Raw genomic sequence first — 21,087 nt, forward strand, 5'->3', positions numbered from 1 at the left:
AGTGTTTATAGTAAGCATGGAGTATAATATGCAGTGGTAATGTATTTGTATGTGCTAGCAGCTCATCCTGTCTTACTACTCTTGTATTTGTGTCACTTGCGGGGAAGGAGAGAGACTTGTGTAATAGAGAATATTAACATTACTAGCAATATTTAGGCTAGAGGCGGCTAACCTCGCAATCTTTAATACATCACGAAACTAACATGAACTGGTTATTGGCACAGCGCACGTGTATGGTATTTAACTCACGGTCGGCCTGTAACGGTGGGCAAAATTAAAGTGACTCTCTGTACCAATATAAATATGTGGAGATAAGACGTAATGTGACATAAATCCGACAACTGTCATCTTCGCCCTTGTACTTTGTCGGGCCGTCGGGTGGCTTCCCGTTGGAGTTCGGAATAGGAGTACAGCCTAGAGCTTCGGCATCAGTGACTCCGTCGGGTTCATCGGGAGAGATTTCCGGCTCCGACATCTATTTGATAGTGGAGTTTGGCGCATTCGCTATGTAATTCATCATGATATGATGATACGCGAGGCAGAATTAATACCGTACATAATCATCTACACGTGTGGCACTCTTCGGCTGCTTTCACATATGACCACCCAAGTTCTTATTATTGATACATCCTGACTCACTGATATGGAGCGAAATTGGACTCACTTGATTCGATTTATTGCCGAAGAGGATAATCAGGTCCACCTGGGCCAGATTGATCCTTCAATAGACATTGGACTCGATATCGAGGCGGGTAAACTAGTAAAGGCAAGCCTTGTCATTGGCAGCGCGTTTGACGGGAAAGTATCCGATAAGATCTTGACGGTTAAGCAGGTAAAGTGCTACATAACCATGGCTCATAATGTATAATGACATAGTTTCTCATTTGGTACAGCTCCTTTGCCCTCTAGCCCAGCACGAAGTACCAATAGTTCGCTGCCTTGGCCTTAACTACCGTGATCATGCGGCGGAAGCAAACATTCCCGTTCCCAATGAACCTGTCCTATTCATTAAACCCCGGACGTCTATCAGCTCGCCATATCCCGCAACGATTAACGTGCCGTTGATTGCTCAGGATGGCACAAGCGACTACGAAGCGGAACTTGCCTTTATCATTTCGAAAGATGGGCGCGATATTCCAGAAGAGAAAGCACAGGAATATGTTCTCGGTTATACCTGTAGTAATGATATTTCTTGCAGGAGTCAACAGTTCAAAAACAGTCAGTGGTCATTCTCTAAAGGGTTTGATGGCTCAGCGCCAATTGGCCCTGTACTCGTCAGGCCAAACGTGATCGGGGATCCTCCGATATTAGACATTCAAGGGATTCACAACGGTATTATTGTGCAGAGTTCCAACACCAAGTAAGCCAGGCAGAATGTTAGCCATGCATTAACAAAAGCTAACTTATTCCAGGGAACTCATTTTTGGTATAAACAAGACCATTTCGTTTCTTTCACAAGGCACAACGCTTGAGCGAGGCACTGTCATCATGACGGGTACGGGACCTGGGATAGGAGGTCTTAGGAGCCCCAAGATAGTCTTGCAGCATGGAGACGATATGAGAGTGCATATTGAGAAAATTGGGACACTGATCAACAAAGTGTACTATGAGTAGACGCAATGTTCGACGAAAGCAAAGAGCAGCTGCCTTCCATGCTGATAGCCTAGAAGAAGAGTTGAAAGTTGTTGAAAAAGGCTGTAGTAACAAAGCACTTGATTTAGCTGCCCCATTTCGGGAGTCAAGTTCAGAACTGGTCCGAAAAAGCCAATACCACGCGTCATCTACATCAAGTGAACATCCGATCGTGCTCACTCGTGGGCGTTAGTTAGTTTCGAATTTCATTCCCAATCTCTACAAGCGAAACCTTGTATTTTCCAGCCAAACTTCTCTTCTACGTACTACTGCGATCTCCTCCCCTCTCCTATCCTCTGCATTGTTGACAAACTTTTAATTCCTTGCCAAGGACTTCGCATCTATCGGCACCCGTGGGCTCCACACTCTTTAACTCTCATGTATATTATTATCTCCCTGCCGAGGGATTTGAGGTCCTTTTTGTTTTGCGGTGCACTTTATAACTTATATATCCCTGCATCGGTGTGTACTGTTACTGCTTATTTCCGGGGCGCTGTTTCAATATGTTTATTGTTTGATTAGCACCTCTTTTTTTTTTTTTTTTTTAACGTTCTTACGGCGCATTTGTACAAGGTGTGAGCTGATATTATTTACTGGTTGGTAAGACTCTATGATTGATCACTATTATACATATATGTTTATTTACTACGAAAGAATTCGCTTCTTTGGGTTATAAAATGGAAATTAGTAAATACTGTCTATATCCTTTAATTTTTTCCTGCTGGCCTTATCAATCGCAGGAAACTCTTTGTTTGCAGCCCTTCAGCGGCAACATCCCCGTACCCTAGTCTCTTTCAGGCACAGATGCAGGGGATGTGGTGGATTCAGCCGGCCCGGGAATTTCAGGTGAAGGGGCGCCACATGGTCACAGATATATTATAATAGAATAAAGGGGTCGTATACCGAGAACAAAATCCTTACGGCAAACGCAAACGATCCTTTACAAATTACCGTTGCCCCTTATAGTTGTTTATAAAAGACCCTAGAGTAACCAATGATAGCAATCCTCCGAAATATATCTGTTTATATAACTTACAAAGCCGCCTTGAGTTAACATTTCTTTACACAACTGCTGCAGATTGGCAATCTATTTCATTTCTTCTGCATCGTGATCTAATACTACTGCAAACATGAAGACCTCTCTCTTTATTGGCTCTGCCGTCTTAGGCGCTGCTTCTGCATACAAAGCTACTACTACTGTAAGCATATATGTAGTTCAATGAGGCCTACTTGACCGTGGCTAACCGGAAGTCCAGCACTATTACGATGGGCAGGAGGGTGCTTGCGGATGCGGCTCAAGCTCTGGTGGATTCCCATGGCAGGTAAGACTCAAAGCTTGTCCAGACTATGAGCAGTAATTGATGGACGTCTTTTCTTTAGCTTGGTATTGGTAACGGAGTTTATACCGCCGCTGGTTCTCAGGCCTTTTTCGATACGGCCGGTGCGTCGTGGTGCGGCGCGGGCTGCGGTAAATGCTATAAACTGACCTCGACGGGAGAGGCACCTTGCTCTACTTGTGGCACAGGTGGTGTTGCTGGCCAGAGCATTATTGTAATGGTCACAAACCTGTGCCCCTATAATGGAAATCAGCAGTGGTGCCCGAATGTCGGTGATACTAACCAGTATGGTTACAGCTACCACTTTGACATTATGGCACAGAATCAGGTGTTTGGAGATAATGTGGTTGTTGATTTTGAGCCTATTGCCTGCCCGGGCCAGGCTGTTGCTGATTGGGGAACTTGCGAATGCAATGGAATACAAGAGACCGACACCACGCCCGTCCTAGGTGATGACACTAGCCTGCCTCCTCCCGCCAGTTCGAGCTCAAAGCCGGCGGCACCATCGACAAAGGCAGCGGCATCGTCTGCAAAGCCAGTGACATCGTCGACAAAGCCGGCGGCATCATCGACACCACCATCTACCGGTGGACAACAACAAACTCTCTACGGCCAGTGTGGAGGCATTGGCTGGACAGGTCCCTCAGTTTGCCAGCCTCCGGCCACCTGCAAGTCACAAAACCAGTGGTACTCTCAGTGCCTTAACTAAGTCACTTGGAAATAGTCATGTGCTTGTTTCTGGTAATAACTCCAGTATTCTTCTGGCTTCAACTTGACCTGTCTATGATTGATTCGTTCTTGTATATATAGATTTTACGTTGGCGCAGAGCGCCCGTGTACTAGATTTCTACTTCAGTTGCTCTTGAGAATAGAACTTTGTGGCTCTAAATCTAAGTCTTTCAAATCCATAGTTAGTCCTGAACTTCGGCAAAGAGTCTAACGGGCCCCCGAATTTTCCACTACCCATAGTCGTGCGTTAGTATGGGAGTGTAAGGTATAGCGGCTTCAGCTATTTTACTGGGTGGTATTGTAGTGTTAGATCTTTAGATTCTCTGTAACAGGAAGCAGAGGGGTTGACAATCGAGTCAATAGATAAAAAAGATTCGTTAATGCGAGCAGTCTATGCTAGCACTACCCTTTACAACAGCTTGTAACAGAATCCTTTCACATTAAATGCTTAAATGAGATTCCCAATGTTGTAAAGTTCCTAATAGTATAAGATGTAGATGTAGTCCCCGGGAGGTCAAACTTAGATAGAATTGAGGTTAATACAACATCAAGTCATAGGGTAAGCTTAAGCCCTATAGGGCTTAATCTAATCATTGCGGCTGTGCCATCATGGTACGAACACATACAGTCTTTTCACACCAACACAGACATAATTGAAGCCCCCCAAAGACCCAGTGTAGTCAAATGGCAGGTAATAATATTACATCTTCTCGGCAGGTGAGACTTTTCAACATTCAGTTGCTTGATCATTGCGTGAATAAGCGACCGTCCTTGGCTTGACGAGAAAGGTCTCGTGGGGACTAACCACAGACGGCGATCCAAACGTGTGTCCAGGCCAAGAGCTCATCAGCCATGATTATCGTACAAACAAGTCCAGTCCAATCAACACATACGAGTTCAACCCCAAGACCCGCTTTGAGACGGCAGAACAAATAGTGTAGTTTTCGGCGGCTAATATGCAAGGAACAGCCGGCCATGATTTACCTCCCGCCCCATCCCTGCACCTGTTTAGGCGTCAAGTTGAAAAGTAGCGAGCTGAGGCATCCGCCATCGCTACTATTGCTGCAACCGGACATACCCGTGATGGTTCCCGAGGTGTTTAGATTAGGTATTAGCGTCCGCGCTGCCTTGTTCAAGATCGTGTGTATAAAACAACATCTCAGGACTAACCAGTCCTGGCGAGTGACTCGCATTGTGCGCCTTGTGATGAGCCCGTTTATTGACGGTGATGCCGTGCTTCTTGTGCGCATCGCCGAATCAAATACCTCATAGGCTTAACGACCTTCACCAGGGCATCTCATTTACCGGTCTCGGATGCCACCCCAGATTACTTGAGCCGTCCCGAGAAGGTGGGGGCGTGAACCATCCCGACAAGGTGGCAGCCTGAGCAACCTCTATTAACAAACAATATCCTCAATCGGGATACTGTTGCGGCCTTTTGATGGGCATTGTCAAGCCCGAGCTCGTCTAGAGCTTGTAGAATTCGTAAGCGATTCACCTTCATTATCGCGGCTTGCCAATAGTCCACCATCATGGCTTTGAGCGTGTCATTTGACACAGGTAGACAGGATCCAAGCAAGGCAGAGAACATGTGCCCCCAACTCACCTTTTCCTGTGATTTTGTCTAGTTCTAATGTCAATCACATTGTATCTTGTTATACCTTACCCGGACGAGCTTCCATTATCAGCTCGAGAAAGGAAATGACTATTGGCAATATTCAGCCACCATGGACCCCAACCTTCACGATCAAGACTTGAACTGATCACAGTTCCGTGATGTGATTTGGAGTTTTTAGCAGTTCGCGGAGGCCAGCGTCGAGCGGATGGCTATGTTATGTTATGAACCAAGCGGCTCTATAAGAATGTCGTCGACATCCAACCCAGACCAGGAGTCGAACTTTGCATCAGCAACTTCTCAGTTCTTTATCTTTTTATAACAGCCCCTGTACTATTAGCTTTTCTCCTCACCTCCAACGCACTTTCAACTTTATCATCTTTCGCAATGGGGGACACGAACACACAGGCAGCAGCTGTGCTCAGCTCGATGAAGAATGCTTCCGAGGTTAGTCTTGTCCCACAATCGAGATGAACGCAATGCTGATTTCCCAATTGACTGTCCGTTCTGCCATTGCCGCTGCCATTCCCGTGGCCAACAACCAAGTCTTCACTGTTTCACTGCCTGGAACCATTATTGATTGGAAGTAAGTCGCATCATGGCATTTTCTGAAGAGCTTTCGCTATCTGGAGCCACACTAACACACCGGCTCAATGGTCAGGGATTACTACTATAACTCTTCCAAGCTCATCAGGCCACCACTGGATATTCAGGTCAAGGAGGCTAGGCTCGTTGATGGAATGATCCCATTATCGAAGTTTACCGCCAGTCCAGACATCCCGGCGTATTGACTTTGTGAATGTGATCGCTAACGATGGAGACGATACAGGCCGGAAAGACTGGAAAGAGTGTTGCTCGAAGCTACCTCGCCGCACTAGATTTGCTGGTGCCTGTGGAGGCCTCGGTCTCTGGCGTGATCGGCAATGATACCTCAGTGGTCAAAGATGAGCGCCTGAAGACCATCCGTGACCGCTACAAGCTGTCCATGGCGTATTTTACCTCCCCAGATGACACCCCTGGCAGTAATGGCAAGTCAAAGGTCGATACGTATGTACAGAAGCAATCTATGTGGGCTAAGGAGGTGGCTGCGTATGCCCAGGCTCAAGCTCAAGCCATGGAGAGGAGCCAGCCGCCACCTGGGGCCACCACTGCGCAGGTTCGAGAGGCCAAGGAGAAGTACATGCAGTGGATCCAGGAGCATGCCCGGGAGGTGAGTGCTATATAGCTAAGCAGAAGAGTATAATACTGATGCGTGTTGAAAAGTTCAAAAACAATATCTAGACCAAGTATATGGACTGGGTGGTGCACGGCTACAAATTCATGGTGAGCCACCCTAGTTTGCAGAGTCGCCTACGTTTTGAGAACTTACATTTTGCGAGGTTGATTTCCACTTTGGAGTTGTCGACATCTCCTCGGGCATGAAGCGTATTGAGAACAGCAAGGAAGCGTACCGAAACCTGACAGTCATTGCTCCTGATGGCTCAAGCGAGTACAATGGAGTTGTGCTCAGCCCGAGTAGCTGGTAAGTGTAATCTACCATGACTCTCTATGGAGCAGCTAATGCTCACTGTTAAACCTAGGGCAACCATCGTGGCCAAGAAAGTCCTAAACTGGAAAAAGAACAACTCGGGGCCATCTCCCGCCGAGGTCCGCGCCGAGATTCGCCGTCTTCAGAACCTCTTGGTGTCTCACAAAACCCTACAAAAGGTAAGATCCATTGTAAAACAGCGGCTGCCTATTATACTCGATGTGATCCGAGCTGATCTTATCAGGCCGTTGACGGCGGTGTATTCTTCCCTGTTCTGGCGAGCAACAAGGACGCAGATCAGAGCGAGCTTCAAACTGCTTACACGGCGGTCTATGCTAACATGGATGAAGAGAACAAGAAACTATTTGAAAAGGAAGGCGCGCCGCCTGCTGAGGCTGACCCCAACGCTGCCAAGGGAGATTCCCCTCTGTCGGTACTCGAGAAAGCGCAGAAGGACTACACTGAGAAGAGCCTTAGCCGCACCACTGCGACTGTGCGTGACATCGAGGGCTCGAACAAGGATAATGTTAAAGGTTGGCTAGACGCCAGGATCGGGCAGCTGGAGGCGGATATCTCCGATCTCAAAGAGCAGCTCGGCATTGCAAAGGCCGCCGAGCAGGCTCCGGCTAAGCTTCTTCCCTTGCCTGTTGTGAACGAAAATGGCATTGTCATAACAGACGAAGAAGCCAGAGCCGACCCAAGTAATTCATCTTCCTCCCCCTTTTCTCGTGGTGCGACTCTGGATTCGTCGACCAGAGGGCTAACGCAGTTCTTAGGCATCAAGAACCCGAGCAAACCAGACATTGAAGACTTGGACAACGAGGAGTCCTGGCGTAACAAGACCGACGATGGGCCAGACCCCTGGACAAAGGTAAAGTTTCAACGACTGAATAGAGCTCATAAATTGCTCCGGACTCAAAGGAACTGACCTGTACTAGATCTCGTGCAAGATTTCCGCCAAGTCCGATACTAAAGTCACTGCTACGTCGCAATCCGCCTCTGCAGTCGCAGCCAAGGCAGGTTGGGGATTTTTCAGCGCTTCCGGCAGCGCGAGTCACTCTGATAGCAGCTCGTGAGTCTATCATTTCCAAATGTGCCGCCGAGCAATTGCCATACTAAGTAATTCCCAGTGATGCAATGCAGCAAATGTCCAACCTCGACGTTGAGATCAGCATGAGCTGCATGGTCGTGGAGATTGAACGCCCTTGGCTCCACGCAGAGCTTTTCGCCGATGCCGAGCTTGACTCTGGAAGGTAAGTCTTCAATCACTTCCTACACCACGGTTGTGGTCCACGAACTCTTCTGACTCCGTAAACCCTTTACAGCTTCGAAATCTCGCCCGGTGAAGATGCACTCAAGGCGGCATTTCAAAATGAGAAGAATCTTGAAGGCAAGTACCAGCAGTTCTCCTCATTTCCAACTGCATTTGTTGTCGCTGCCGATGTAGAGCTCAGTGTAAGTCGCCCTCCAGCCTGCACCTTTTCAGACTTCAATCTAACCAGTCTTCTCTAGTTCTCTGGAGACACAACTAAACTCGAAAGCGCTGTCTCTGCATCGTCCACATCGGCCAACATTTCCGTCGGGTACGGCCCCTTTGCACTCTCTGGGTCCCACAGCTCTTCCAAGTCCAAGTCCCGAACCAAGATGGACTCCACTGCGACTGGCTGCAAGTAAGTATTCTCTTTTCCATGCCATTCCCCGTTGAAAATAGTGAAGTTACTGACATCTTGAAGGATCTCTGTCCAGGCTCCGCAGATTGTTGGCTGGATTCAGACTCTCCTACCTCAGCTGCCTAAGCCGAAGGATGGGATCAGCACCATGAAAGGTCTTTTCGCCTAGGTGACGCCACATATACTTCGACAGCTATAGTAATCTGACCTATAACCTATTGTTGCCTCCAAAAAGTACATGTATGCCCTATGGATTGTCATAATTGGTAGTCGAGCATATATTAGGCCTATATACGTTGTTCATGTGGAATGTTTCAGTTCTCGCTCTTCATTTCTTTCAATGGCTCCTTTCTATTAATAACTATCTTGCATCCGTGAAGGCTTCTCAATGAATCTTTATATGGCTTCGAAGAATCGCGACATTATATTGAGTAAAGATGATATTGTCGAAAGTGAGGTTGTTGAAGCCCGAAGATGGAGGCCTATCAACAGGGAACAATAAGTGACGAGAGAAAGCGAATCAGAGTAGGACAAAGTGTGGGGCTTGAGCTGTCTTGGTGTTAAATAGCTGAAGGAGTCTGATTTATAATCCAACTCTTGCCTGGCAATGATGAGAGGGCGGATGAACGATCAAGACTCTGGAACTGGTCAAATGCCTTTTTGCGAGGTTTAATTTCCTCATGTACTTGCACGTCGCTTAGGCAGCAAATCAGTTGCTTCTTCGAGTTCTCACCTTACACCCTTCCAATCCGAGTTATGGACTCACACGCGGGTTTCGCGGCCCAGCCAACTTCCAGTGCAGAGGGGCGGCCAGTCATCGTTCGCGTGAGTTGAACCAAATACTCGTACTCAATACCGTTCCGCATCTGTTGACACTCAATGTAAGGCTTGCGACATGTGCCGGAAGAAAAAGATTCGCTGCGAGCCTACTGCCCAAGGATGCAGCCCATGCACCAAATATGGCACAGTGTGTCATTTTACGCCAATTGCAATGAAGAGGAAGCCTCGCAGACCAGCTGGGTCAGTATGCTTCTCTAGCCTACGAAGTTTGCCTTTATTAAGTGTTCTGCAGCTTCAAATACATCGCACAGCTCGAGAAAAGACTCTTGGGAGTAGAGGCTTTGCTAGGAGAAAGGTCATTGGGAAAGCCAACTGTGCCTAACATCATTTCGCATGAAGACCAGACGACAGCCGCAACATTACCTGACACAGCAGCACTGATCAAATCTCACAATGGAAGTAATTCATGGATGCCAGAGAATGAGCTACAAGTTCCCTCATTCGAACATACGAACAATCCAGTAGAGTTTCGCCATGGAGCTACATTTCGAGTACCCGACCTCAATGAAGCCGATTGGTCTACTCTTGGGAGTTATGTAACTGACCGTTTGTGGCCTCATTCCGCTCCAGAATCACGCCCAGTTTCTCTACCAGCGCGCCAGCAGCTACCCACAAAAGCAGTCGCTGAGGAGTTGGTTGAGGAAACTTTCAGCAACTATAATAGATTCCTTCCACTTTTTCACGAAGAGGACTTCTTGAAAGAGTTTCACCTCAAGTACTCGACTTCCAGTCCTAGGGATGCTGGTTGGTGGGCATGCCTCAATGTTGTGCTGTCAATAGCTCATCGTCTCCGCGCCATACGCACATTAGAGCCGACACAGGAGCACATTCTAGCTTATGGTTATGCACAAAACGCCCTAAGCGTCGTATCCGAGCTGAATGTCTCTGACCGAAGTCTCTCTGCTGTCCAGGCTCTGGCGGGTATGGCCTGCCTTCTTCAGGGCACACCGGATCCGGAGCCAGCCGCAATGCTCGTGGCCGCAGCTCTACGCTTGGCACAGCTTATGAATCTGCACAGAGAATGTTCCAGTCCAGGAGTCACGGAATCAGAAGCCGAGAAACGGCGGCGGGTGTTCTGGAAGGTGTACATTCTTGACAAGGATATTAGTCTACGGACGGGTCGACCCTTTGGCCAAGATGATGATGACATGGATGTACACTTGCCATCAAAAGCAAGTCCTGAGTCCGGTAACTTGGACCTGTTCAACTGTCGCATAGGCCTTGCACTTGTTCAGGGGCAAGTGTATAAACAATTGTACTCAGTACGGGTTGGACGACAAACAGCGGCGCAGAGAGCGATTGCGGCACAAGAGTTGAGTTCCTTATTATCGTACTGGAAGTCCAGTGCGCAGCTGGAAATACCAGAAGACCTCACGGTATCGTCAGGTTTCCAACTTTCAGGTGAGATGATACACAAGGTGGTTTTACGACTCACCTATCTTCATTGCCTCACAATGATTGATCGCCACTTGCCCCCTATGGCGCAATCTTCCTCCAACCAAGAGCTCAGGCGGTCCGAACCATTACCACCCCCAGGTAGCCTATGCGTCGCTGAGGCACGCGAGGCGATCCGTCTTATTGAAGCCATCCCTCAAGGTGACTGTGCCTGTGTCTGGTAAGTGATCTCTAGAGAAGCAGAACCTTCCTGAATCTTTATCTGACTCACTCCAGGATGCTTCTTCACGCTTTCTTCGCTGCAGCTAGTAGCATGCTCTATAATTTAACACAAAATCCTATATCGCCAAACGCAGTTTCAGATCTCAATCTCGTTGAGCCATTTCTACGTCTGTTGGAGACACTTACCAGGGATCCAAACACGATCTCGCAGTCCAAGGACCTGGTGCAAATGCATCGCACTTGCAACAGCTTAAACCTCAAAGCCAAAAAGGCTGTTCAACATTTCAGTTCAAAGTCTCTGGCGTCCTTTGCATAATCATCTGAGCATAACCAGTCTTTATTAAAACTTTATTAATAACAACCTATCTCACCTACAGCAGCAAACTCTGTGACGCAGTGGCTAAGCGTCTGACAGGCTTGCTGGGCGCTCATCGCATAAGGCAGTCTGGTTGAACCCGGCAGGGTAGCTAACCTTTCCATGAGACACACAACCAATAAGCAAGCCTCGGCTTGTGAAGACACAACGCCTAGGCCTTTCTAGACCCTACATTATTAATATCTGTTCTGGCTGGAGAGAATCCAATTTTCCCTTGTCGTGAGAAATATAGCTGACAGAGATTAATACCTTTAAGCCAGCTCTGACTGACATATTGTTCAACCATGGGACGTATGTATTTAGGTAACTAGATAGGTATGTAGGGATATAAATGGCGCACAAGATTTAGTAAGAGGCGCACAAGTCGGGAGTATCTATTCAACATCCTACTTGAACATAAAATATCTTCATCTCCAACCACCCTCGTAGTAGCAATTCGCCTGTTTAAGAGGGAGGCCCGTTCCCTCCTGTCACACTCTATTTGGCTTCTTGGAGCTTCAGAAGCTTCTTCACACTCGGTCGCGCGAGCATGTTGTCAAGCCACTTCTTGACATGCGGGTAGTCATCCTGGTTGAACTCCTCATTCGGAATTCGCGGCTCGGCTGTGTTCTGCCACGTGAAGAAGGCGATGTCCACGTAGGAGAGGCGCCCACCTAAGAACCAGGAGTTGCCGTCCGCGTCAGGCTTTTGCTTTGCCAGGTGTCCCTCCAGTACTCCAGTCACGCGATTAACCTCTTTGACGTAGCGTTCGCGTGCTTCGGGAAGTGGCTGATATATAATAAACCACATCGCCTGCCCGTAGTACGGTCCCTGGCCAGTGGTCTGGAAGTAAAGCCATTGACGAGCATGGTACGCCTCAGCTGTGCCTGGCACGAAGCTGAGCTTGTAGTCGGTATCATATTTCTCTGTCAAGTACTCGATAATAGCGCCCGATTCCCACAGCGTGAGGTCTGTATTTGGGTCCTGGATAGACGGCAGTCGCCCATTTGGGTTGATGGCGACGTAGTTGGGATTCTTGACATCGTTAAGTGGGATGACTTCGGTCTCATATGGCAGACCTAGCTCCTCACAGAGGAGAATAACTTTGCCAGCGTTGGGCCCGTGAATTCCAAGTACTTTGATCGGCTCCATTTCACCCGTTTAGATGAAGATGTATCAAGATATACGAAGATAGATTGTAGGATCGAGAGCCTGCAAATTGATTCAGGTGTTGACTGATGATGAAAGATCCAGTAGATAATACAGCGCAACAAGGGCTCGGAGTCATGGACTTTCGGTCTCCTTTTAAATACATCGCCTCTCCCTGCCTGCCTTGAGAGTTCTACTTGATTCAACATTCATCATGAAGGAGTAGCAAGCTGACAAATGTTGACAATACGACACAACATTCCTACTCAATTTAATACACCCAAGTAACAAAGGGAAAGCGAATATACAAGCTTATGCAACTACAAGGGACTAAAGTCAGCCGGAGCGGAGGACTCGCAGATAAACCAGAGCCCTCTTGATAGGTAATCCACGGGAACATGCCCCGCTTCTAAATTTCCTTACGCAGGATGGAACGAGCCACTTCGTGCAGGTTCAAAGACAATGACAATATTTGACGTACAAGTAAATAATTAGTAATAGCATGGAATGATAGGAGTTTGAGGCAGCAAATGGATATCACCGCCGCTCAAAGAAGTAACTGCGACATTGGTAAGGAACGGAATTGAACATTATGTAATCGAGTTCGGACCTTCCGAAGGCTCCGGGTCCGGGGCCGGGGGACCGGCGAGAATCCACTCATTAGCCAAAATGGGCATACAGGCTTGGTCCAGCTCCGTGATGGCTTCCGTTACAAACAGTACAAGCAGAAACCTCACCGTCTCGGATCACTGCCTGTGCCTTTCTTTGCCTCAATGCGAAGATATGGAAGCATATATAAAGCAGATAAAGGCACCTCGCTTTCTTGCTCGACTGCACACGGTCCGGCCTCTCCCATTCATTCCCAACTATGCCCGGAATATCTCCTGTCGTTCTCATCCTCGGTGCAGGACCTAAAGTCGGTCTCCCAACGGCGAAGGCTTTTGCCTCAAAAGGCTACAAGGTTGCAATTGCAGCCCGGTCACTGAACGAGGCAGACAGCACAGACAGTCAGCTTAACATCAAAAGCGACTTCGCCAACCCCGACGATGTTGTCAATGCCTTTGTAAAGGTTAAGAGTGAGCTGGGAATCCCGAGCGTAGTGATTTACAACGGTATGCCTTAGCACCAGAAATTCTAACTGAATACCTGCTAAACGTTCGTAGCCGGCGCCGCGACCTTCTCTTCCCCAGGCGACCCATTTGGGATCCCGTTGGACGCTTTCAAGCGAGACATGACTGTCAACAATACCAGTGTTTTTGTCGCCGCGCAGCAGGCCGTGCTCGGCTTCGCGGAGCTCCCTGCCAATGCGCCAAAGGTATTCGCATTTACGGGCAACATACTAAACGTCAAGCCGCTCCCGCAGTTCCTGGAATCCGGTGCTGGCAAGTCAGCATCTGCACACATGATGATGGCTGCCGCTGCTGAATACAAAGATAAAGGGTTCAAGTATGTAATCCCTAACGTCATTTAACAGCCTGAATGAATGTGATTGACAGTTGCATAGGTTTTACTATGTCGATGAACGAAAGGCAGATGGTTCAGCCGCTTTTAAGATTGATGGAGAGGCACATGCAAAGCTCTTCTGCGAGCTTGCAGAGGCGAAGACGCAAGGTCCTTGGTTGCAGACCTTCGTCAAGGGCACGGGATATGAAGACTTTGGGCCCTATCGACTATAGTGTTGTCGCAGGAGCCACTCAGTATACAAGATATTATATGGGGGAGCTGATTCTAGCACGGTAAATACACAGAGTCGCATGCCATTCATGTACAGCAGTCAACATAGCAACATGGTCGCTATAGAGCTTTTACTAGATAAAGGGTCCGATGTAAATGCAATAGATGAATGTGAATGGACACCTTTGCTTTACGCCATCATATACAGCATGTCGAATGTCATCAAGTTGTTGATCGATAGAGGGGCAGGCGTCAACGCGAGGAACAGAAACGGCTGGACGCCTTTGTTAGCCGCCGTCCACTTTGGCCGTCATAAAGCAGTGAAGTTGCTTCTTGATACGGGCAACATCTACATTGATGAAAAAGATGTGAATCGCGAGACTGTACGGTCACTGGCTGTGAAGAAGAGGCGTAACAGCATCATACAGCGTCTAGATCAATCGGCGAACGCCAATAGCCGAAAGGAGCCTGACGCATTTGTGGTGAGAGTGCAAGAAGGAGGGCAATCCTACTTTAAGAATGACTTGCCAATACGGAGAGCAAGAAACTGATGATATAGTCTACGTAACCAGTCACTTTATAGTTCAGTCGCCTCTATACCTATTGTATGGCTTACTACAGACCTCTTCGTTGGCTCTAAAGACTTTCCATTTAATATGAAGCTCATATCTACTCAAGCTGCCTTTTCATGGATAACTACATTGGTATAATCAATTACAAATCCTGATGGCCCGTTGAATACGGCAACATCTCCATTTCTTCGGACAATACGCCTCAGTGTCGGGAAAACCAGTCCATCGATGTTCTTGTGATCCCAACAATAATGAGCGGCTACTCCTTTCGCAACATCGGTGACATAATCCATCCTTCTCAAGAGAAAGTCTTTGTCATCGAAATAAAACTTTTGAACTTTGGTATGCGTCGGAAATCCATCTGGATATGTTACTTCCAAAACGCGCCAGTTGTCTCTGCCTTCGGTATGCGGTTCCAGCTCGCGGGTTGTGAAATCGGGGCGAATAAAGAGAAACGGGATGGATAAGTAGTTGCACATCGCGTAACTGATGAAGTATGTGAGTTGTAGATCGTCCCATTGAGTGGTGCGGACGTGGTCTTTGAAAGAAGAGCGATTTTGCTTGTATTCTTTTATGACCGAGCCATCTCTTGCCTCTAGCCACGTCCTATCGTAGTCAAAATACCCTCTGTCGTCAGGGTTGGTGCCTGGCAGTCCTTGGATGACACTTTTAAACTTCTCGACATCAACAGTAATGGTTGGTTGATGGTGACCGGGATAACCTTTTAATTCGAGAAAAGCGCCGGAAAGTTGAAGGTCACGTCAATGGACTCGACACGATTCCATCGGTCCAATCCGCCGTGTGCCTCAATCACTCTGTCAAGAAGCCGAGATTCCTGAGCAGAAGTGGCCATCATGAATTATCGTAAATGGAAATGCAGTCGATGGATGAATATTGAAACCGGAGTGGTAGAATGCAAAGCGCTGTAGATATACTCCTGAGATTGTTCACTGACATGAAGGCACGAGGCTTATTCATCAAAATGAATAAGCTCTAGACAAAGCCCTTTTTGGCATCGACGTGCTTTGCTTACCAAGAAGCATTAATAATTCTGATGATGTTTTTGGAGGGCGCTGCAACTTAGAAGGCGTGAAGCCATAGAGGGCGCCAGGTTTGAGAGGGCGCAAAGTCCCAAGAGGGCGCAAAAATGACATCAGGAGTAAGGAGTTGAGTAGCTCGAGCGTAGATTTGAGTAGTGAAAGTGGTAAATTTCCTAGATAACTCGGGTAGATAGCCCTCAATACATCTTTGGACGGTGAGGTACAGGCCATGCCTCTATAGTTAAGGGCGGCTTACAAATCGTTTAGCTGAAAGCGGATATACTAACAATTAAGTCATTACCAGTTGACTACCTAGGTAGGCATGGAACATTGAAACCTAGGTGGCGTGAGATTAATGGCAAGTGTCCACTTATAATGTGGCTTGTATTAAACCACGAAGGTTCAAGATCCTAGCAGAGTGAGAAAATTCTTGCTGTCTAGACGTAGTATATGACTGGTAACTGATGGTGTTCGCTGATGAAATAGTCAAATATACCACCCGAATTCTGACATTTCAGATTTCCATGCTTGTTCAAATGCCTAAGCTAATGGCGTTTTAACACAAGTAGACCCTAAGCGAACCCCCAAGTACTTCTTAAATCAGCTAAATATAATCTTTAAACTAATACTTTTTTGTTTCTTATACCCAGAAGATATTACCATTGTGTTAGCAGGATTATTACGTACAGATGCCAGAGTATTTGACACCGGGCAATGGTTTCCCCTCTAACCTTTACTCCACCGAGAGAGCAGACCATCGGTCCCAGAAAATTGATCACAAGTCTATAATCATCTTAATGTGAAGGCATCCTTGACATGATTAAAAATGCAACGCCAAAATGCTACTCCCCGTCCGAGGCATGATTCATCCGCTACAGCTCATATACGCCAATGTTTACGGAAAGAAACGTGAAGTCGAGCGAGCATAATATCTCTCAGATTACTTTTCCAGTTTAAACAAACGAAAGCCAGTGTATCATGTCAATTACATGACATTGATACGTGAGAAGACAACTGAACCATTTCCGCGGACTTAAAGTCGTATCCTTATTTCGGCTATGTATGCGAGCTTCGCAGAACCAACAGCAAGATCCCTACAAGTCAACATGATTCAGACAAATTCGAGGCATGCATCACCGCTCCGGTTTACTATTAGCTGGATTCGAAAAGGGCAGGAGCCCGGCACCAGGGTCAGGTATGGTCAACGGCTTGACTCCCGCACATATCCGTTACTATGACTGTAGCATTATACGAGTGCTGATAATTACAAAGTAGGAGCCACTGTCAGACTTAATATACCGGCCTTTAATATTATTAATACGAGTCATAATAGTGTGTTCGCATATTGAAGCGTAGTAAAGTTTAGGTCCAACTGGTTGTTAGCAAAGTATTTCTACTTCCTCAAGCGATAAGTTTATCAATAATCTCCTTATACTGAAGGAGAGATCAATATCTTACAGGTTTTATAACAGCCCGCTATGCCTTTCAAATCTACTATACAATCCGTCGCTTATTTGCTCGTGTTCATCCCGTCATGCTTCCTCAGTCGCATCTCCATAATAAGCTCGGATGGTCTAGTCGGAAAACTAGCCTCTTCGGCAATAGTGAACATCCAACGAGCCCTCGTGTTTCTGACCCTGCAAGAATGTTCTATATCGTCGGCAACGACTAGGGGCCTGACATTCCTAGGCAGCAGTTTATAGAATAGCCAAGGGAATTACTTGAACGGTTATTATTGATTAGCCCTGACGGCGGCGGCGGTGAAGCTGGCCATGATCTTATTGAAGAAAATGAAAGTGATTACGAAAAGCTTTATTTGGTAGTATTGGTATAGCTAGCTCGCGAATAGTTTCAGAATCGATCAAGCTTTAAGTGAGAATACCCTCCGACCTATGTTTGTCTTTTATTTGAGCCATGTTAGATAGCAATATCCGAATGTACTAGGAGATAACCAGCATTTCTACCACCAGCAGCGCGAGTCACTTCAAGAACACCTTAGATGCTGCTTGACCAAGCCCTTAAAGCTAGTTAATTAATTCCTAGATGAAAGATATAGACACTTCATCCCTGCAAATATAGCTGTAGCTACAGGGGGAAAACTTTCCAACAGAAATCGGGTATCGATGATTAGATCAAATGGGAACTGACTTATCTCAGGCTATAGTTTTAATAAAGCGTGGATGGTCTGGTTAATTACTGTAGAATTTACGTTAATAATAGATTGAAACCAGAGTTGCGCCCCCCAGCTATCAATACAATATAATTTCTAGTGCTTATCAGACAAAGCAGTGAAGATGTTCTTCCGGAAAAATTACCGGAATGAGCGGCGCTTTGACACACTGAATTACAATTAGCAAAAGCAACTTCCCGGCCTCGTGATAATTTGGCCTATACAATGCAATGCGGTGATTGCCTGTCCATAATAGATCTTAGAGCTAGTCAAACGAATAGGAATAGGAGAGATATCGTACTAACCTTATGTAGTCTTTGATGCGAGCTTATCGTGTTCCTATTGCGAAGCTTGTGGGATACTTACCTTCACGCCGACTTCTCAAGATCTTGTATAATATGGAGTCAATATTATTCCAGCGACTAATGAAGGAAGCCAAATCTCTTACCTTCTCAATCAAGGTGATCATCAGCTTCTTAGATTCCATCCAAACATTCTAGGCCTTCCACCATGATATTAAACTAACCGAAAATGTTCCCATGAAATATAGATTACTCTAGCTACGTCTATGGCCGGAGAAATAGAATTAGGAAGGGATTTACCCAGCTCTGGGTGCTATCCTGTTACGGATTTGAAGCGAGTTCGGAGTTCGTAAATGTTTTGACAACCACCGGGATGAGAAAATAAAAGTTCTGACTGTGGGGGCAACATGGACAGAGGAAGTATATAAGGAGAGGAAAGAATCACTTACAAAAAGCCTGAATTAAAAGAAATACAGGAAATCTAGCGTCCACAACAACCGACTTATCACCAATTTTATTTTCGCTTGTCTCTTAACTCTTGATTTCAACTCCTTCTCCAACTCAAACAACCCAATCATCAGCTCTCAATCAATATGAAGGTGTCGACAACTACTGCTCCCTTTTCACTAGGCTACCTCCAATACGCCAATGCTATCTGCAACTCGGGCGAGGTTGGCATCGGCCGCAAGCAAGAGTACGAATGGCAAGGGCAAAACAACGTTTTGGTGAACGACCAATGGGTCATCGCCGCCAACAACTGCAATGATATTGATCTCTCCCAAAACGAATTCAAAGGCGACCCTTGCAGCGCTTGGACCAAGCTACGGCAGCCGCAATGGAATCAACAGCTGTGATAGCAGCGGCATGCCTGGCTTTGTATGGACCAATGGCGCCAACTTTCACAACTGCTATGGTGTTTCCGAGTCATGCGCTACTGGACCTTTTCTCTATGAGCCTATTTACTGGTGCTGCCAAAGCTGGTAAACAAACCCCGACATGATGATATATTATCATAATCCGACTCTTACATTCATAAGATGGGCCTACGGAGTAGGTGTTTCTGGATCAAAGTCATGTCGGAACTGATGGAGATTACTGGATCATTTAATGTGCAATTTAGTAATCGACTCAGACTATCAGAAGCTTCAGACTTGAGTCTCGGTAACTGAACATACAAATTCACTTCTCTACATTCTTTTAAATAGCTGAAGTAGCCAATCATTACTAAGAAGATACAAGTAAAACTTGGTACTAAGTGTTGTAAATGCATCTCAAGCGGAGGTCACAAAAAGCGAGACTGCAAAGGAAATAAGTACATACATTCAGTAATATAAGCACTTCATCAACTTATTAAGTAGTGCTTTTATAGAGGAACGCCTACTGGTATTCAACTAGCATACGAATTTTACTATATAAGTATAATAGTAGTTACTAAAGAAATATAGATATAGGAGTAGTTATCAGGTAAATGTAGACATAGTAGTAGTTACTAGGGAAATATAGATATAGTAGTAGTCATTAGGCAAATGTATAGTAGATATAGTAGCTACTTCCCTTATAGGCGTATAATTTAACTAGTGGGTGTTCGAATTCTTCTCGGCCTCGGTTTTTCTGTCATCCGCTTGGCATCTGTAGTCTTAAAAATAAATTTTGCCACCAGCGAATGTCCGCTGTTTTATGCCGCTACATTTTAATTTATATAGTTTCTAAGCTTAAAAACACCCTAATTTCTAGGCAGCCTGAGAAAATTGTTGTTTAAAGAACTCCCGTTTACCGAGTCTACCAGTCTTTTGTTGTGTGTCTGCATTACCATTTTCTTGGCTCGTTAGGACTTTGGCCTCTTGAGAGCTAGAAGGATGACCACCAAGCAGCTCTTCACCAAAAATGCGTGATGGGGTCTGAGATCCCGAGACAAAGCCTCCCTGGTCACTCGAACTTGACGTCGCCAATGAACCGTCGATACTGGCACCAGTCTGCGACTCATGAAGCCCTGGATATGAATCGCATTGCTCAGTCGTAGCTGATTCAACTCCTGGTGACAAATGCCCAGAGGTCAAGCTTAGACTATTACTACCTCCGCCGAGCAGCTGAATTTGGTGCGAAACAAAGGCATTAACTCCGTATGAGGCCTCCGAAGCTACTGGAGGCTTAGATTCTGTAGATACCCCGATACCACCCTACATCCAGTTCAATTGGATGTTGTGGCTGAATATACCCGTACCTCGGGGCTTCAGAGTTCTGCTGCCAGCTCTTGGAATTCCTCCAAAGTCTTTTGACTTTTGTAATTCTTGCACAGATAAGACTGATTAAAAGCAGTTTTAATGTTGCAGTTGCATGATCTGAAAGGCTTATCTGAACTGTGCCAGCTAATGTTGTTCGTAAGCCTCCGCTGCTCACCTCCTTCTTCCCCATGAGAGCGCATAATATTCGTAAGGTCTGAGATACAAGCTCCAAGATAGGATCTATCCTTTAGCATTTGAGACCAACGATCGCAAATTGCCTCAATGTTTGATGGTCGAATGTTTTCGCCAAAGTTATTGCCAAGTAGTACAACTGCGCCAATGCCTGTAATAAGATTTACTCGGCCTTGACCCATTGCTTCGAGCGTTGCAACTCTGGGATGGCAATCTTTGTTTTTGATGATATACTGATTCGTGCAGTAAGGGGGTATACTATCCATTTATCTTTGAGTCGGTCCAAGTCGTTGTAGATTGAATTGCGATCTCAAAAGTAATCATCGTCGATAAAGTAGTCAAATTCACAGCGGAAAATGTGAGCGGGTTGCAACTCCTTTTTATTATAAGAGCGGCACAATAAATGAATCATCCGCAGGTCGTCACCTGAATCAACACATATC

General features: G+C 46.3%; 10 protein-coding genes across 10 annotated transcripts; 7 read left to right on the forward strand and 3 right to left on the reverse strand.

Annotated features, from left to right (window-relative positions):
• The first annotated feature begins 460 nt into the window (after positions 1-460).
• M431DRAFT_18337 (hypothetical protein) lies at positions 461-1,740 on the forward strand. The gene is made up of 3 exons (XM_024913154.1): positions 461-832; positions 894-1,360; positions 1,413-1,740. The coding sequence occupies exons 1-3, from the start codon at positions 644-646 to the stop codon at positions 1,612-1,614; spliced, it is 858 nt and encodes a 285-aa protein (XP_024772527.1). The 5' UTR covers positions 461-643; the 3' UTR covers positions 1,615-1,740.
• A 1,021-nt stretch (positions 1,741-2,761) lies between these two features.
• Positions 2,762-3,850, forward strand: M431DRAFT_521975 (carbohydrate-binding module family 1 protein; the record flags this gene model as incomplete). The annotated part of the gene is made up of 3 exons (XM_024920487.1): positions 2,762-2,831; positions 2,889-2,954; positions 3,013-3,850. Coding segments are annotated over 3 exons (802 nt in total), but the record flags the coding sequence as incomplete, so codon positions are not given.
• A 1,942-nt stretch (positions 3,851-5,792) lies between these two features.
• Positions 5,793-8,836, forward strand: M431DRAFT_557412 (hypothetical protein; the record flags this gene model as incomplete). The annotated part of the gene is made up of 13 exons (XM_024921470.1): positions 5,793-5,899; positions 5,975-6,077; positions 6,143-6,523; positions 6,595-6,636; positions 6,693-6,835; positions 6,894-7,020; positions 7,086-7,542; positions 7,618-7,712; positions 7,780-7,913; positions 7,972-8,094; positions 8,167-8,296; positions 8,354-8,511; positions 8,575-8,836. The coding sequence occupies 13 exons, from the start codon at positions 5,793-5,795 to the stop codon at positions 8,678-8,680; spliced, it is 2,106 nt and encodes a 701-aa protein (XP_024772529.1). The 3' UTR covers positions 8,681-8,836.
• Positions 8,837-9,135: 299 nt separating this feature from the next.
• On the forward strand, positions 9,136-11,715 carry M431DRAFT_147461 (hypothetical protein). Its single transcript, XM_024912751.1, has 4 exons — positions 9,136-9,336; positions 9,398-9,531; positions 9,584-10,966; positions 11,023-11,715. Exons 1-4 carry the CDS (start codon positions 9,268-9,270, stop codon positions 11,282-11,284), a joined length of 1,848 nt encoding a protein of 615 aa, XP_024772530.1. The 5' UTR covers positions 9,136-9,267; the 3' UTR covers positions 11,285-11,715.
• A 106-nt stretch (positions 11,716-11,821) lies between these two features.
• Positions 11,822-12,475, reverse strand: M431DRAFT_497178 (hypothetical protein; the record flags this gene model as incomplete). The annotated part of the gene is made up of 1 exon (XM_024917565.1): positions 11,822-12,475. The coding sequence occupies one exon, from the start codon at positions 12,473-12,475 to the stop codon at positions 11,822-11,824; it is 654 nt and encodes a 217-aa protein (XP_024772531.1).
• Positions 12,476-13,340: 865 nt separating this feature from the next.
• Positions 13,341-14,148, forward strand: M431DRAFT_90205 (hypothetical protein; the record flags this gene model as incomplete). The annotated part of the gene is made up of 3 exons (XM_024924125.1): positions 13,341-13,584; positions 13,636-13,858; positions 13,977-14,148. The coding sequence occupies 3 exons, from the start codon at positions 13,341-13,343 to the stop codon at positions 14,146-14,148; spliced, it is 639 nt and encodes a 212-aa protein (XP_024772532.1).
• A 42-nt stretch (positions 14,149-14,190) lies between these two features.
• Positions 14,191-14,481, forward strand: M431DRAFT_67301 (hypothetical protein; the record flags this gene model as incomplete). The annotated part of the gene is made up of 1 exon (XM_024921728.1): positions 14,191-14,481. A coding segment is annotated over one exon (291 nt), but the record flags the coding sequence as incomplete, so codon positions are not given.
• A 338-nt stretch (positions 14,482-14,819) lies between these two features.
• On the reverse strand, positions 14,820-15,989 carry M431DRAFT_557419 (hypothetical protein; the record flags this gene model as incomplete). The annotated part of the gene is made up of 2 exons (XM_024921471.1): positions 14,820-15,439; positions 15,752-15,989. 2 exons carry the CDS (start codon positions 15,987-15,989, stop codon positions 14,820-14,822), a joined length of 858 nt encoding a protein of 285 aa, XP_024772534.1.
• A 2,834-nt stretch (positions 15,990-18,823) lies between these two features.
• M431DRAFT_497180 (hypothetical protein) lies at positions 18,824-19,214 on the forward strand (the record flags this gene model as incomplete). Its single annotated transcript, XM_024917566.1, has 2 exons — positions 18,824-18,970; positions 19,026-19,214. The coding sequence occupies 2 exons, from the start codon at positions 18,824-18,826 to the stop codon at positions 19,212-19,214; spliced, it is 336 nt and encodes a 111-aa protein (XP_024772535.1).
• Positions 19,215-19,960: 746 nt separating this feature from the next.
• Positions 19,961-20,826, reverse strand: M431DRAFT_483964 (hypothetical protein; the record flags this gene model as incomplete). Its single annotated transcript, XM_024916163.1, has 3 exons — positions 19,961-20,385; positions 20,452-20,532; positions 20,628-20,826. The coding sequence occupies 3 exons, from the start codon at positions 20,824-20,826 to the stop codon at positions 19,961-19,963; spliced, it is 705 nt and encodes a 234-aa protein (XP_024772536.1).
• Positions 20,827-21,087: the final 261 nt, after the last annotated feature.

The sequence above is a fragment of the Trichoderma harzianum genome (assembly GCF_003025095.1).
Source record: "Trichoderma harzianum CBS 226.95 unplaced genomic scaffold M431scaffold_9, whole genome shotgun sequence".
Lineage (NCBI taxonomy): Eukaryota > Fungi > Ascomycota > Sordariomycetes > Hypocreales > Hypocreaceae > Trichoderma > Trichoderma harzianum.

Coding starts and splice junctions, on each gene's coding strand:
- M431DRAFT_18337 (XM_024913154.1), top strand. CDS start 644: ATGGAGCGAAATTGGACTCACTTGATTCGATTTATTGCCGAAGAGGAT. Junction 833..893: donor AGATCTTGACGGTTAAGCAG/GTAAAGTGCTAC, acceptor CATTTGGTACAG/CTCCTTTGCCCTCTAGCCCA. Junction 1,361..1,412: donor GTGCAGAGTTCCAACACCAA/GTAAGCCAGGCA, acceptor AACTTATTCCAG/GGAACTCATTTTTGGTATAA.
- M431DRAFT_147461 (XM_024912751.1), top strand. CDS start 9,268: ATGGACTCACACGCGGGTTTCGCGGCCCAGCCAACTTCCAGTGCAGAG. Junction 9,337..9,397: donor GGCGGCCAGTCATCGTTCGC/GTGAGTTGAACC, acceptor ACTCAATGTAAG/GCTTGCGACATGTGCCGGAA. Junction 10,967..11,022: donor GGTGACTGTGCCTGTGTCTG/GTAAGTGATCTC, acceptor GACTCACTCCAG/GATGCTTCTTCACGCTTTCT.